The 16,435-nt window shown below is 45.5% G+C and overlaps 1 protein-coding gene across 13 annotated transcripts in view; it reads right to left on the reverse strand.

Moving 5' to 3' along the window:
* CRAMP1 (cramped chromatin regulator homolog 1) overlaps nt 1-9,841 on the reverse strand; it is a 124,818-nt gene extending 114,977 nt beyond the window's left edge. For 6 of the 13 annotated variants that reach the window (XR_010591123.1, XR_010591122.1, XM_065559784.1 and 3 more), the window contains exons 1-3: nt 9,364-9,839; nt 7,297-7,368; nt 6,480-6,829 (exon numbers count right to left, since the gene is read on the reverse strand). Coding sequence is in view for 10 of the 13 variants with exons in the window: in XM_065559784.1 (XP_065415856.1) it covers nt 6,480-6,829; nt 7,297-7,346 (400 nt within the window). In the remaining 3 variants the exon portion in view is untranslated. Of the gene's footprint in view, nt 1-6,479; nt 6,830-7,296; nt 7,369-9,363 lie in introns of those variants that run through there. The other 7 variants (XM_065559785.1, XM_008173965.4, XM_065559780.1 and 4 more) reach the window with 5 other exon arrangements.
* Between the last annotated feature and the right edge of the window lie 6,594 nt (nt 9,842-16,435).

Here is a 16,435-nt window from a genome sequence, read left to right on the forward strand (position 1 = left end):
GCTAACTGCAACTCCAAGTGTGATTTGGCCTTCCTGATTTCACTTCTGCATGCCTGAGCAATATTTTTATACTCCTCCCTGGTCATTTGTCCAATCTTCCACTTCTTGTAAGCTTCTTTTTTGCGTTTAAGATCAGCAAGGATTTCACTGTTAAGCCAAGCTGGTCGCCTGCCATATTTACTATTCTTTCTATACATCGGGATGGTTTGTTCCTGCAACCGCAATAAGGATTCTTTAAAATACAGCCAGCTCTCCTGGACTCCTTTCCCCCTCATGTTATTCTCCCAGGGGATCCTGCCCATCTGTTCCCTGAGGGAGTCAAAGTCTGCTTTTCTGAAGTCCAGGGTCCGTATTCTGCTGCTCTCCTTTCTTCCTTGTGTCAGGATCCTGAACTCGACCATCTCATGGTCATCTCAACTATTATCTCTTTCACTTACACACACCCCTTACAGGATTTTATAATATGGCTGGGGGGAAATGCAATCAGACAAAAAATAAATTAGCATACAATGGCTCAGCCTGCAAGAGGTTTTTTTATGACAAAATTTAACACAGAATTTAGCTAAGTTGTACATACACAAAGTTGGGATTTATGGACATATTTTGTGTCAAGCCACCTGGGGCATAGTTTATTTAAAAGAATATCATTAGACAGCATTCCTTATTAAATTTGTTATTATTAAGGATATGATTTAGTCATGGATTCCCCTCGCAGCTGTGGCAGATGCTGGGGCTGTGCAATCCCACCCCCACAGCTTTGGCTGGGGCTGTGGCCCCCCGCACTGGGACCTGGGCTGCGCGCCCTCCCCAATCCCACGGCTTTGGCCAGGGCTGTAGCCAAGGCTGTGCCTCCCACCCCCTAAGGCTGCAGTGTTCCAGCTTTCATTCCTTCCAACTCTTTCTCCCCGTTATACTTAACAGAAGTCATACACAGGTCACGACTCCCATGAAGTTTTGTTTATTGCCCACAACCTGTCGGTTATTTTTACTAAAAATAACCGTGACAAAATCTGAACCTTATAGTATTTAACACACAAAAGTTACATCCTTAATTGGAAAGGTACAGTTCCCATCAGTGTTCCCTCTAAGCCACATGCCTGTGTAGCCACACCCCTTACAGGCATGCACCAAGTGCAACTCAGCACCTTGTAGGCAAGGGAGCTGCACTTTGGTGCTACTGTTTGGGGGGTATAATGGGAGAGGTTCTGCAGAGCTCTCCTGTTCCCTAGTCAGGGCAGAGAGGGTGCAATAATAAACACAGAACACGTAATGAATTGGAGCAAGTCAATGGGGAGGAAGGAAATGGACTGAGAGAATGAAGGGATAGACTGAATTAGACAGAGGAAGGCTATGCTGATAGGTTTTAAACAGTTATTCATTCTCCAGAGATTAAACCAATTTTCAAAGCTCAAGGGTAAAAAAAAAAAAAAATCAAGTATCTCAAAAAGGTTTTCTGTTTGCATGACTGTAATTTGCAGTCAGCCAGTGCCCTAATACATGTCCTATAGCACACGCAACACATGGAGGCCCGAGAATCAATTTGGGGTTCCTCTTTCTAGTGAATTTTACAGGGCCAGCTACAGAAGAATATTTAGCAAGGAATGTGAAGGGTAACAAGAAGAGTTTCTACAGGTATGTTAGCAACAAGAAGGTGGTCAGGGAAAGTGTGGGACCCTTACTGAATGGGGCAGGCAACCTAGTGACAGATGATGTGGGCAAAGCTGAAGTACTCAATGCTTTTTTTGCCTCGGTCTTCACAGACAAGGTCAGCTCCCAGACTGCTGCACTGGGTAGCACAGTATGGGGAGAAGGTGAGCAGTCCTCAGTGGTGAAATAACAGGTTAAGGACTATTTAGAAAACCTGGACAAGCACAAGTCCATGGGTCCAGATCTAATGCATCCAAGGGTGCTGAGGGAGTTGGCTGATGTGATTGCAGAGACATTGGCCATTATCTTTGAAAATTTGTGGCGATCGGAGGTGGTCCCGGACAATTGGAAAAAGGCAAATATTACCCATCTCTAAAAAAGGGAAGAAAGAGAACCTGGGGAACTACAGACTGGTCAACCTCACTTCAGTCCCCGGAAAAATCAATCTATTCTGAAGCACTTGGAGGAGAGGAAGGTGATCAGGAACAGTCAACATGGATTCACCAAGGGCAAGTCATGCCTGACCAACTTGATTGCCTTCTATGATGAGATTAATGGCTCTGTGGATATGGGGAAAGCGGCGGACAGGATATATCTTGACTTTAACAAAGCTTTTGATATGGTCTCCCACACTATTCTTGCCAGCAAATTAAAGAAGTATGGATTGGATGAATGGACTATAAGGTGAATAGAAAGCTAGCTAGATTGTCGGGCTCAACAGATAGTGATCAATGGCTTGATATCTAGTTGGCAGCCAGTATCAAGCAAAGTGCCCCAGGGGTTGTTCCTGGGTCGGTTTTGTTCAACATCTTTATTAATTATCTGGATGATGGGATGAATTGCACCCTCAGCAAGTTCGCAGATGACACCAAGCTGTGGGGAGAGGTAGATATGCTGGAGGGTAGGGATAGGGTCCAGATAGATCTAGACAAATTGGAGGATTGGGCCAAAAGAAATCTGAGGAGGTTCAACAAGGACAAGTGCAGAGTCCTGCACTTAGGAAGGAAGAATCCCATGCACCGCTACAGGCTGGGGACCGACTGGCTAAGCAGCAGCTCTGCAGAAAAGGACCAGCGGACAAGAAGCTGGATATGAGTCAGCAGTGTGCCCTTGTTGCCAAGAAGGCCAACGGCACATTGGGCTGTATTAGTAGGAGCATTGCCAACATATCGAGGGAAGTGATTATTCCCTTCTATTCAGCACTGGTGAGGCCACACCTGGAGTATTGTGTCCAGTTTTGGGCCCCCCACTACATAAGGGATGTGGACAAATTGGAGAGCATCCAGCGGAGGGCAATGAAAATGGTTAGTGGGCTGGGGCACATGACTTACGAGGAGAGGCTGAGAGAACTGGGGTTATTTAGTCTGCAGAAGAGAAGAGTGAGGGGGGATTTGATAGCAGTCTTCAACTACCTGAAGTGGGGGTCCAAAGAGGATGGAGCTAGGCTTATCTGATACACACAATGCACTAGATAAATCGCTCAGCAAGTGAAAAAGTGGGCAGGATGGAGAAAAACAGCATTGATGTTTCACTTCAAGATGCTGCTTATGTCACCTTTTTCCCTAAACTGCAAAATGCAACAACTCAGTGTGCTAATGGAGCAAGAGCTGCAACCCAAGAATCCAACTGGAAATACGTTCCAACTTATTTTAAAGTCAAAGTTCCCAAGAGATTTCCCTCTGCTGAACAGAATCTGAGAAAGAGGATGGATAAAAAGTTCCCTAAACTCCACTGATTCCTCTTCAAACTATAGTCAAACTATTTCCGCACCCCCCCCCCATCACTTTTAATTGTATCCTAAATATAAGTTTATTATTTATATAATAGGTTTACTAAAATAATATGCCCAAACAGCACAAATTGCTACAAATAAAACTGATTGATTTTAAAACAAACAAACATACATACATCACTTACAGGTAAATCATAACAAATAAATAATGCGGCCCAACCAATGCACTGTGATGAGCTACTATTTAAAACAAATTAAATGCCATGTTTAATGACTGTGCCTTTGATAATTTCCCTCCTGACACCCTCAAGAATATTTGGAAAGGTAATAATGAGTGTATTAGGGATGTAAGAGTTTAATCGGTTAACTGATAAGCTTGATGCTTATTGGTTCCTGTTAATGGTTAAAACTCCACCCAGGGTCCCGGCAGCCACGCACCAGGAGTCCCAGCTGCTGCCCGCGTGCCCGGGGTCCCTCTGGGCTGCTGGCCCTGTGGCTGGGATCCCTCCGGGCTGCCAGGGTCCATCACGGTTGGCGGCCCTGCACCCAAGGTCCCAGCTGCCACCTTGCTGCTGCCCGGCATCCCGGCGCACCCAAGGTCCATCCCGGTTGCCGGTCCCACGCCCGAATTCCCAGCTGCTGCTCTGTTGCCGCCCAGCATCCCAGCACGCCCGTATTCCCTCCAGGTTACCAGGGTGCCAGCAGCAGGGAGCGCCGCGTAAAATGTAGGAGTGCTGCAGCACCCCCCGCACTCCTAGTTCCCCAGGTAAATGTTTAACCCCGTAACCGATAGAATTGTAATCTTGTACTGTTTTTAAATGTTATTTACATCCCTAGAGTGTATTATTGGAAGATCATAACACAAGGTGGATTTCTGATATGGTCCAAATGTAGCTGCAGAATGGCTAGTGTTAACATGGCCCTTGCAGCTGTCATCTGGCAGCAACATGCCAATGGAAAGGCTTGAGCTCTGATAGCAGATCCAAAGGTTTGGGGAATCCCACATGAGTACTGCAGCAAAGCACAAGCTGATGACAGTAACCAGCTCAGATGCATAATTTTTTGTGGGGCTGGGGAGGAAGGGTTTGAGTATGGGATGGGAGATGAGATAAAGAAAACTGAATTTAAAAAAAAAAAAAAAAAAAAAAAAAAAAAAAAATCGCTGCTCTAAAAGCCTCCTTCCTTCAATTTGTTTCCTGCAGGAAGCTCACATTTTGTGGTACTTCACTTGGAATGTAAACACCTTTAAATTTTGATCACAAGACATGTCATTATCACAGAGAGAATTTAGACGAACCAGTAAAATGTGTCAGAGCCTACAACTTTGGACATAAAGAATTCAAATTCAGAAGCATCACACACTCCACAGCTCCATTCTCTAAGATTCTGACAGATACAATGACAGCCATATCAGAGGAACCACCTCCAATGCCTTCATAGCAAAACTAGCCAAGTGGAGTTTCTAGCTGCTTTCAATTTGAAATGTGTTATTGACTATCCTCAATGATTTAATAAAATTCCCCAAAACATGGACAAAATATAGTCCGGTACAGTGATGTGTTTCTCTAATTACCGAAAAGATTCTAGTCATTAGATTGTACTGTGCATAACTTTCTTTTGTTAATTTCAGTATATGAATCTTAAAATAAATGGAGCTTGCTTGCTGATTTAGTGTCAGCAAGGCCATTTCAAGCCATTCCACGGTTTTGAAAAGGTGTGTATGCGTTTAATATATAATATACACAAATACATACACATTTACCATGCTGATTACGGAATATATACATCCCAGAGAGATAACAGTAATACTACTCACAATCCTTAAAATAATTAGCTGCATCTCAACTATTCTTCTGTTTATTTTGTTTAAGTGCATTGGGTAGAGAATTATCTAGGCTTCTCAATACTAGACACCCCACATTGAAGATTTTGCTGAGCCTTTAAAATATGAAGTAGAATTTACTAACCTATAAAAAAGTACTTTTGTAAACTTTACAAAAATATTTGCCACACAACATACTTAAAGTTTTGTTTAAATACACCTAATGGGACATGCTGCCCTGCAAAGTTATATTTTATTTATTTTTAACGCAAAGCTAATATTGGTTCTCAGCATTTTTACCTTCTGTATACTATGTGAAGATTCAGTACTTGGGAAAGAAGAGGTAAAGTGACCGCTGAAACATATTTATGAAGTACTGAGTTATTTTTAAGGACAGGTGGAGGTAAGAATTGCTTACTCAGATAAAAAGGTTAAGAACAACAAAGCATTACTTATCCTCAAAATAATGAAAATACACTTAAGTATTGGTGCCCAAAGTAACTAAAATTATATCCAAGTATCACTCAATTATGGAGCCAGGTATCAACCAGAAAGCACAGTTTGCACATAATAGTACCAAGTCTCTCAAATATCCTTTCCCCTGTTCCCTCTATCTAAAGAAGCAACAGCTCTGAAGAAGTCATCCATGGAACTAAAGTGAAATAACTAATTGAAAGGGTTAACATACAAGTGCCCTGCACATTTCTGAATTAGTAACACACTAGCAGAGGATGCTGCACAGAACCTAAGGCAACATGGTTAGACATGTTTACAGAATGTACATTTCAGACATGTTTCCAAAGCCAGAGTTCTTTGTTGCAATAGTCTCACAAATTATCGTGTGGGGGACAGACAGCAACCTCTCTTTCAGATATTATCCTGCACACTCAATAAATATTCTGTTATAGCCCAATGCTAGTAATTCTGTGTGTAATCACCTAACCTAACCCATTTTGCCACAGCCTAATTTACTAGCCAAAATAAAGGAATTTACAGGGTAAATGCAGGTGCTAAATATCCTCATTGATATTAAATGGAGAGGGGGAAAATATCCATGCATACATCCAGAGTGCCCATTTTTGCAACTTAAACATGAGAGTGGGCAGCATTCAAGCTGAAACCTTGGGGGTAACAGAGGAATTCCTCTACTACAACAAAACAAAAACAAGACAAAAGATAGCATCTGAAGGACAGAACTGTCAGCCTCTGAAAATGCACTTGACCCCCACCTCCACCCCTGCCCCTTGAGTGTGTTTTAGGGGTGACAGAATACAGTACCTTTTCCTTTTGCAGTAGTGCTGCTGGTATTGCCAACTGAGCAGGATGCCTGAGAATCCTTCCTTAACCTCTTGCTCTGAGGTCTGACACTGGACCTGAGAAAATGATGCTGGTCCTGGCTGTGGGAAGGCTGGAGAGAAGATGGGACTTGGGGTAAATTGGGGCTGGATGAGGGGTTATTAGTGTTGTTGTTAATAATCTTCTCTTCTTTCTTTGTGCTGCTCCTGCCTGGAGCTGCCTCTCCTCCTCTTCCTGCCCCTTCTTCCAGGGACTCCTCATCTCCTCCTGCTCGCTTGCCTAGCTTTTTCACCCCTTCCTCCCCGCTGCTGTCTCCCAGCTTCACTGTCATCCTGTTGGGGAGGAGAGAAAGAAAAAAGGGGGGCACAAAGTCAAGCCACAGACCCCCACTAGAGAGGGAGGAAAATCCCTGGGCTGAGAGGGGAGAAGTTTAGCTGCAGAAATTCCTCTCAACATGGCCGCCGTTGTTTGTTACTAAATCCCCTTTCGTTTGCTGTCCCGACCCAACAACCTGTGCCGAAGGGTAGAAGGGGAAAAGCCCCATAGGAAACCCCCCAAACCACCCCAAAAGGGAGCCAGGCGCCCCCGGCAGACCCCTGGCACCTTCCTGAAGGGATTAGGAGCGCCTTTGGCAGGGAAATTGCCAAGCCAAACTCAGGCGTTTGGAAGCGCTCGACAGGCACACACACACACACACAGAGAGAAAAACAGCCACCAAAAAAATCCCCCCAGCGGAACAGGGGGAGCGCAGAGCATGGACAGGGGCTCCTAAAAGTGATTCGCCCCCACCCCATCCTACCCATTGTGCTGTTCCTCTGGCCCAGGGGGGCTCTTCTTTCTCCTCACCATGGAGCCGAGGTGATCCGACCTGCTGAGGGGGGGAAATTCATATTCCTAGATGCAGCAGCAGCTTCTCCTTCTCTCTGTCTCTCTCTCTCTCTCTGGGGCTGGGACTGGCCAAGGCTATGAAGATTTCCAACCACCCCCCTTCAAATTACTAGGCACCTTTCTGCTTTACCCAAAGCTGGAACTTTTCCCCCAGGAAGGTGGCAGACCGTCGAGTACACAATGAGCCCAAAAGCTCTGGTGGCTTTGCAAAGGAGCATCGCTTTGGGGGCTGATCGCCTGTCAACGTTTGCATTTTAAAACGGCACACCGGGAGAGGATTTGGCTTTCCAAAGCCATGAATTTTACTTGCTACGTCATCAACTTCCAGCATTTTTATACTTATTGTAAGCCCCCACCCCAATTAAAAAAAAGCCACAAAATGCTCAGATCCAAACATTTGCTGTCGTTTTTTCAACCCTAAAGAAAACCGTTCAGCTCAAAGAGATTCTGCAATCACTCTGCCAAGTAAAAAGTTTAAGCACATTTATTTGTTAGAAGTCCAGTTAACTGGACTCTGCGGCCACTGAAATGCATTATACATCATCTTTAATTCCAAAATTGACATTTGGACCCACTGTAGCCGATAGCCTGACCACTCGCTTTGCTCTGGTTCATAAATCTGCTCAATTATTATTTTAAATTCAATGGAAAATATCACACTACACACGAAAGGTTTTAGACACTGAGACTTTTAGCAGATTTAATTTTTACAGAAGGGAAAAATATTAGACACTATATCTAAAAACAACAAAACTACACCTTTCAAGAAAGACGCCATACTAAAATAAAATAGAACGATCTAGCAACAGCAATGCAATCGCCTTATCACAAAACCAGAATCCATAGTCCAAATTCAATTAAGAAAAACCAACTGCCAACCAATTAGTAAAATTCCAAGTAACAACAAAACTAAAACATTTACTACACACTGAAGTGAATACAGAAAAAGCAGACACGAACATAATGCATTTTTAAAAGGAGTCTGTTGGCTGCACAACCATTGTATAGTACAGTGATTTTGTTTAAAAGGGCTGACGTTAAAAGTACATGTTTTTCTCTCTATGCTTTAAATTAAGCCATTATATTTACAAGTGTAGAATTATTTTGGGAAATGTTCTGTCAACCGCGTACACAACCCTTAATACACATTAAAACGTGGTAAGCGATCCATCTGACAAATCACCCCAACTACACACAAGGCAATTTACAGTTTGTTCAAAACAAAACAAACTTTACCTACTAATAAGACTAGTGGTGTAGGATATTTAGGGGGTCCAATTCCTTTGGTTGAAAGAGGGTGGTTACAAGCCCACCGTTTTTTTCATGGTCATAAAGTAAACGAATACATCCTCCAACAACTAGGGCAACAGGGAAGAAAATGTACCCTCTTCATCAGCACAAAATCTGCATAATGAAAGCCGATGTAATGGCTACTGAAGTATCAGAAAAAGCAAGTCTCATAACCCTACTTTCCAACAGTTTCTTCTATAAACTCTTCTGGCTAAAACCTCCCATGCTTATCACAGTTGCAACTCTCCTCCCAACTCACCCACTCAGCTGTTGTCGCGTAACTCCCTTCTCCACATTACACCTGTTTTACCCTTTCCTCTAAAACGAAAAGATCTTGACACCTTTATAGCCTTTGCTTTTCCACATCGTCATGCTCTGCTACCGCTTCCTCTGGTAAAACCCACACTCTCCTCTATAGGCACTTCTCTTCTCCCCAAAAATGTATTAAGACTAGAAAAATGTGTTTTAATAAGGAGTTGATCTGTGGTTCGTCTGTCCTTCTTTAGACCCAAAAACACACGAGAGGGAAGACAGCGGCAGTGTCTTCAGGTCCCACGGGGCAAAATGCCATTCCACACACAAAATATAGATGCCAAGTTTGGCTTCCTGAAATTGCTCCTCTTTTTCTTGATGCAGACGTCCCCCCAGCCCCAGATCCTAGAGGCCCCATCTCCTAATGAAGCGTTACCTGATGCATCAATACCCCGCTGCAGCCTTTGAGCCCCAGGTTTTCGGTTGATCTTCTGGCTCCGGCAGTCCCAGGTCCCCCCAGTTGCACCCCAAATCCGCCAGTTCGTGCAGCTGCCTCAGCACGCCAATATCCTTCGGTTCTAGCTGTCCCCCCACATCCCAGTTGTTTCTGCAGCAGCCCGTGCTCGGCCGGAGAGGCGAAGCCTGCTCCCCCAACCACGGCCTCTGCCCCCGGCCAGCACAGCAGGCCGTTCTCCCCAGGCCCTCAGGCCCCCCGACCTGAGCAGCAGCAGCAGCCCCCACCCCTCAGCCCTGGAGCTCGACCCTGCAGCGGGCCGCGTACAGAGGCCCTGGCAGCTGGACGCGGTTCCGCTTCCTCGTCACCCTGAGGCCGGCGGTAGCGCGGGGGAGCGCAGCGGGCAGACGCGGGCCCAGCTGAGCGCGCGTCGATACCCCCCTCCAGACCCCAAACAAACCACCCCATTGGCCGACGGCGAACGGGCGAAAGGCGAGAGGCGGGGCCGCAGCCACACAGCTGGCCAACCAGAGAGCGGCGCGCGGACGGTGACGCAAGCCCAACGCAAGGGGAGAAGCGGGATCTGGCCAGCCTATGCTGGGGTGGAGCGGGCCCAAATCAAAAGGCTTTTGATTGGCCGAGTGAGGGCCAATGGCGATACTCGAGGGCGGGGTCTGAGTATGGAATTCCCTTCAGAAGCGTCCGGGAAGGGGTGTGGCCTGTGAGATTGGCGTTTCCCAGCATGCAGTCTGACTGGGCTGCTGCCAGCACTCTGAAGACAGTGTCTTAGATCCGGGGCGGGGGCAGAGAGCTTGTCACGTGATAATGGTAACACATCTGGGAAGGACGGCTGTCTTCCAGAACTGAGCAAGAAACATAGCAGCCGACAGAGGGAGCTGTATTAAATATTATCTCTACTCCATTGGGTGGTGTGGCTGCAGAACTAGAAGTAATTTGCAAACTAGATACCATCAGATTAGGCCTGAATAAAGACTGGGAGTGGTTGGGTCATTACAAAACCTAAACTTAATTTCCCCAATACTAATTTCTCCCTACTGTTACTCACACCGTCTTGGCAACTGTCTATAATGGGCCAGTCTCTTACCACTTCAAAATTTATTTCTCCTCCCTTGGTATCCTGCTGTTAATTGATTTATCTCGTTAGACTTACTTAACACTTGGTAAAGTACCCCACATTCTTTTAAGTATCAGAGGGGTAGCCGTGTTAGTCTGAATCTGTAAAAAGCAACAGAGGGTCCTGTGGCACCTTTAAGACTAAGAGAAGTATTGGGAGCATAAGCTATTCACTTGCATCTGAAGAAGTGAGGCTCTTACCCACGAAAGCTTATGCTCCCAATACTTCTGTTAGTCTTAAAGGTGCCACAGGACCCTCTGTTGCTTTTTACACATTCTTTTATGTATTTATACCTCCTCCTGTATCTTTTACTTCATACATCTGATGAAGTGAGTTCTAGCCCACAAAAGCTTATGCCCAAATAAATTTGTTAGTCTCTAAGGTGCCACAATGATTCATTGTTTTTTGTTTGTTTGTTTTTTTTTGGGGGGGGGGGGGTTTGCTGATACAGACTAACACGGCTACCACTGAAACCTGTGTTATTGCAGTATCTCTTAATCTTTCCAGACACTGTACCCTTTTCAGGAGGCGGATTTGTCTTGCATGCTCCTAAGTTTCACCTCACTTAAAAAGTACTTGCTTAAAAAATCAGCCATAAATCTGCTAAAGTGTCACAGTACATTATTACTGAAAATTTGCTTACTTTCTCATTTTTACCATATACTTATAAAATAAATAAATTGAAATATAAATATTGTACTTACATTTCAGTGTATAGTCTATAGAGCAGGGTAAACAAGTAATGGTCTGTATGAAATTTTAGTTTGTAATGACTTCACTAGTGCTTTTTATGTAGCCTGTTGTAAAACTAGGCAAATATCTAGATGAATTGAGGTACCCCCTGGAAGACCTCTGTGTACCCCTGGTTGAAAACCACTGTGTTAGGGTGTTCGGCCACTTGGCTATACTGTGCTTAAGGTACTGACTCTGAGGTGGTCACAGTCAAAGAAACTGCAGCTCTTGTGTTGCTGCACGAGGGGAGCTCTGTAGCCACTCCAAATCTGGTACAGAAGCCTGCTAGGTACTCTGCAACCTACCATGTGATGTGTCAGAAGTAAAGGTAACCTAACTAGTGCCAGAGGAGAACAGAAATGGAAAGAAAACAGCAAAGAAGAAGAAAAAAGCAACAAATGCTGCAGGATCAATCCCATCAACCTGCCACTCCTCGATGCCCCAGAAAACTTCAGCTTTGACAGACCTTCAAAATGGAGAGAGTAGAAGCAGAGCTTTGCCAAGATTCCACATTGCTAGTAAATTCCACCAGGAAATTGGAGCCATCCAGATATTGTCTTTAAATTATGCTGTGGGGAATCAGGCAGAGTATATCTTAAAATTCTGTGATTTGCTGATGATAGTCACAAAGATGACCATTAAAGAGTTCCGGCTATGTTTGATGCATACTTTGTACCCCAGAGAAATGTGGTTAATGAAAGGGTGTGTTGTCAGCAGAGAATTCAAGAACCAGGGGAATCTGTTGAATCCCTTATAAGAGCTGTGCATGCCTTTGTGAAAAACTGCAATTTTGGGACTGTAAAACATGAAAATATCAGAGATAGGTCATTGGGCTTACCAATAAAAGCTCTCACTTAGCTACATTTAAAGACAGATGTAACTCTACAAACAGCTGTCTAGATCACAAAGCAGACTGAGCAAATGCAGCTGCAAAACAAAAGGCAGGCGCAACTTGCAAAACTAGAAAATAGCTAAGGTACTGTAGAGAGACACAGCATGACTGCAAAAAATAATTATAAAACCCCTGAGGCAATGAGGGAAAAGTCCCAGGCAAACTACAAATCTTTCAGAGTAAATGTACAAGATGTGAAAAAATTCATAGCCAGAGAAAGATATGTCCAGCCAACAGGGCCGGCTCTGGCTTTTTTGCCGCCCCAGGCAAAAAAGCCTCCCCCCCGCCCCCCCCGGCGGGGAGCGCAGCAGGGGAGGGTGCCAAGCCCGGCCGCAGTCCTGCTCTCCCCAGCCGGACGGAGCGCCGCAGGGAGGGCGGCGAGCCCGGCCGGGGCCCCGCTCTCCCCGACCGGCCGGAGCGCCGGGAGGAGGGCGGAGAGCCCAGCCGGGGCCCCGCTCTCCCTGACTGGCCGGAGCTCCGGGAGGAGGGCGGCCCCGCTCTCCCCGGCCGGCCGGCCGGAGCGCCGCGGGGAGGGCGGCGAGCCCGGCTGCGGCCCCGCTCTCCTCGGCGGGCTGGAGCACCGGGGAAGGGCAGCGAGCCCACTGCGGCTCCGCTCTCCCCAGGTGAGCGCTGCCCCCTCCAGGTGTCGCCCCAAGCACATGCTTGGTAGGCTGGTGCCTGGAGCCGGCCCTGCCAGCCAAAGCTACAAGATGTAGCTTTGCACACAATATGGACATTTTGAAGCTCTTCGCTGCATTAAGACAGTCAGAGAACTGACAGTTAAGAGCTGTTGTTTTGGGATTGATCATGTGATGACACAGAGCCTGAATGGAGAGTGAAACTAAACATTTATGGAAAAACTATTGACTAACATTTACTAGGAGCAGACATGACAGATGTATCACAAGGGACATATAACCACTTTCAACCCCTCCCAGAGTTGAAATCACTGATACCGTCCTGTGTAGTAGCCCTGAAGGTATTCTGAACAGCACGCGCCAGTTCACCACAGAAACAACTTTCAAAGATGAAAGCTTCGCATTCAGCGTGCATGTGATCAAAGAATCAAAGACCAACAATCTTCTCAGCCACAGTGTGGCAGCCATAATGGGCCTAGTGAGCAAGGTATAAGAACTTGACTGAGTATTTGGTGATATTGGACTTTTGAAAGGAGATACAATACAAATGATCTTAAGAGATAATCCTGAACCATATAGTGTACATACACCTCACAGGATTCCTATCCAATGGCTTCATGAAGTGGAAACTGAGTTAAAGAGATTGGAATGGTTTGGCATAATTGAGAAAATCTCTGAGCCAACAGCATGGTGAGCCCAGTGGTACTGATTACAAAAACATGGAAAAATACAAATCTGTGTGGATCTTAAAAGACATAACATAGCAGTTGTCAAAAAAATATATCTTCTCAACACTGGATGACTTCTTCCCCAAAGTGAAAGATGCCACTGTATTTTCCAAGATGGATTCTTTAGTGGAGTCTGGCAAATTCCTTTAGTTTAAGAGAATGCTAATCAGCCTACATTTATCACACCCTCTGGGAGATTTTACTTTCAAAGATTATTTTTGGGATTACCAGTGCATCTGAAATTTTTCAAAGAAAGATGGCAGAACTGTTAATAAACACAGATGGGGTTGCAGTTTTTGGGGGTGATATTTTGATATATGGATCATTGATGTAAGAACTTGACAAAACCCTCAATGAAGTTCTCAGCTTAATCAGTCAGTCTGGACTGAAGCTAAATAAGGAAAAGTCCATTTTCCACATATATCAGGTCAAGTTTTTGGGACAGACAATTAACAAAGATGGAATCAGTCCTAGCCCTGAGAAAGTAAAAGCAATTTGAGAATGAATTCACCAATGAATGTACCAAAACATCTTGGCTATGGTGGCCACATCAAGAAATTGCCTTCAAAGGGGTAAAATAAATTATTTCAACAGCACCAGTTCTCAAGTACTATGATGTGAAAAAAACAACAATGGTCTGTGTGGATGCAAACAGTGATGGCCTAGCTGGTGTATCGTTGCAACAACATGGATCTGTGTGGAAATCCAGTGTATTTTTCCCTCGCACCTTCACAGAAGCAGAAAAACTACATGCACAGATTGAAAAGGACACAGGGGCACGTGAGAACTTTTACTTATATCTATGTGGATTGGATTATTTTTCACTGATAACAGATCATAAACAACTTGTAACACTCAACAGAGAAGACCTGGAGCAAGCACTGCTGAGATGCCAATGTCTTGTGATAAGGTTAAAGCAATTTTAACCTAAATATGTTCATGGGAAAAATCTGGTAGTAGCAGATATGCGGTCAGAGAGCCAAGCATTGCACTCAACTACCCATGAGCTTGAAGATGACATAAAGGTGTACGTTGATGCTGTGGACTCATACAGTAGTGTCAGAAAAGGGACTACTACATCATCTACAAAAAGTGACCTTGAGAGATGTCACTCAGAGAACTGCCAGATCTAGAACCTGGTGATGGTGTTTGTGTTAAACTGGATGGAGAAAAAGGAGGGAGAACTCCAGCTGTCATAAAGAAAAGAAATCACCCTAGATCATATGTGATTGAGGCTGACAATGGAGAGTTCAATAGAAACTGCTGACATCTTGAGTTTGTTCCTCAAAGGAACAACCAACAGAGCAAACTCTGCAGGTGGTGAATGCGAACAAGAAGACTCAAAGATTCCATACTGACCTCAGCCAGTCATTGCAACTAATAGACAGCCAGACGACTGAGCTAATAGATGTTTGGGTCATGTAATTAGAAAATCAGTATGATTCAGAGACACTTAACAGACTGATACATACTGAACTTTAAAGATAGTGTAATCGTGTAAATGTTGTAAATGGTAGGAGTGTAAAACGGAAAGGAGATGTGATGGAATGCTAAAACTATATTATAATAATCCACCATTAGATGGCGCCATGCATAGCATTCCTTACCTGAACTGGTAACAGCCATATCTGGCAGTGCATTAAACTATCTTAAAGAGAACACATCTTTTGTATTTCTCTCCATGATCTATATCCAGTCCAAATCTAGTACAGAAGCCTGACTTGCTAGTAGAAGCCCTGCAACCTACTATATACAAGGAATACATGACAATCTCCTTTTCCGTGCTTCATTGTAAAGCTACTGGCTGAAACACACTTCTTAAAAGAGCATATTTCTATATCGTTTCTGTCTGCCCCTGAACAGCTCATCCCCTTGAAGTTTAAATTTTTAACAACACATTTTAGAGCTGGACAAGTTACTGGCTTTACCACTCATCTGGATCTGGTCATCTTCTGTTCTTGAGGAGTAGGGTGACCAGACGTCCCGTTTTTAATGGGACAGTCCCGTATTTAAGCCCTACTACAGGTGTCCCTACTTTTTCTTTAAAAAGGGCAAATTGTCCCATATTTTCTGTGTCCGCCCCCTCCCCGCCCACATCAGTACTGGCGGTTCCTGCTGCTGGTTGGATCCCTGCTTGCCAACTGCCTGCCCACCAGTGGTGAGTGGGGGGGGTCCAGTGGCTGTCGATGGGGGTGGGTGTGCAAGGCTGGTGGCGGGGCAAAGATGCAGTGCACGGGCCAGCTACACCCCCTGCCGGTCTGTCAGCGCAGCCCCTGCTACGTGCCGGCTCTCGGCCCCCTCTCCCATTTCCAGACGGCATTGGCTGTGCGCTGCAAGCCTGCAAGCAGGTGCCAGGCAGCGGCTGGTTACATGTCGCCTCTCCTGCCTATCCATCGGCCCTTTATGTGCTCCACCTTTTGCTGTCCTCTCCCTGCTTTGCCACTTCGCCCTCACCCCCCCCCCCCCCGCGTGAGAGAGATGTACGGGATTGTGTGTATGTATCACCTCTCCCCATGTGTGTGTGGGGGGAGTAGGGATGTGTGTGTCACCTCTCCCCGTGTTAACACTAAAGTCTTAAAAAAGGTAAATAAAAATAATTCAACTACACAATATTTCTTTTTAACAGGGTGTGACGGGGCAGACCGGCCCTGCACTGGCGCAGCAGGGGTTAACCCTTCCTTCCTGGCAGAGGAAGCCCCACCCCGGAAGCCCTGCTGGGCATGCTTCAACTGGAGGCTAGGTATAAAAGCCTGCAAAGCTGCTCAGTTGGGGCTGAGCACTGGAGGAGAAGGATGCACACCGCCAGCTCCTGAGGAGGGACAGCCCACGCTTCAGGCTCCAGGAGCCAGCCTAGCCGGCCCACACCCTGTATCCCAGACAGAGGACCCGCCAGAGGGGAACGGACCGGAACCCATGTCTCTGGAGGAGA

Source organism: Chrysemys picta, chromosome 10, assembly GCF_011386835.1.
Source record: "Chrysemys picta bellii isolate R12L10 chromosome 10, ASM1138683v2, whole genome shotgun sequence".
Taxonomy (NCBI): Eukaryota; Metazoa; Chordata; order Testudines; family Emydidae; genus Chrysemys; species Chrysemys picta.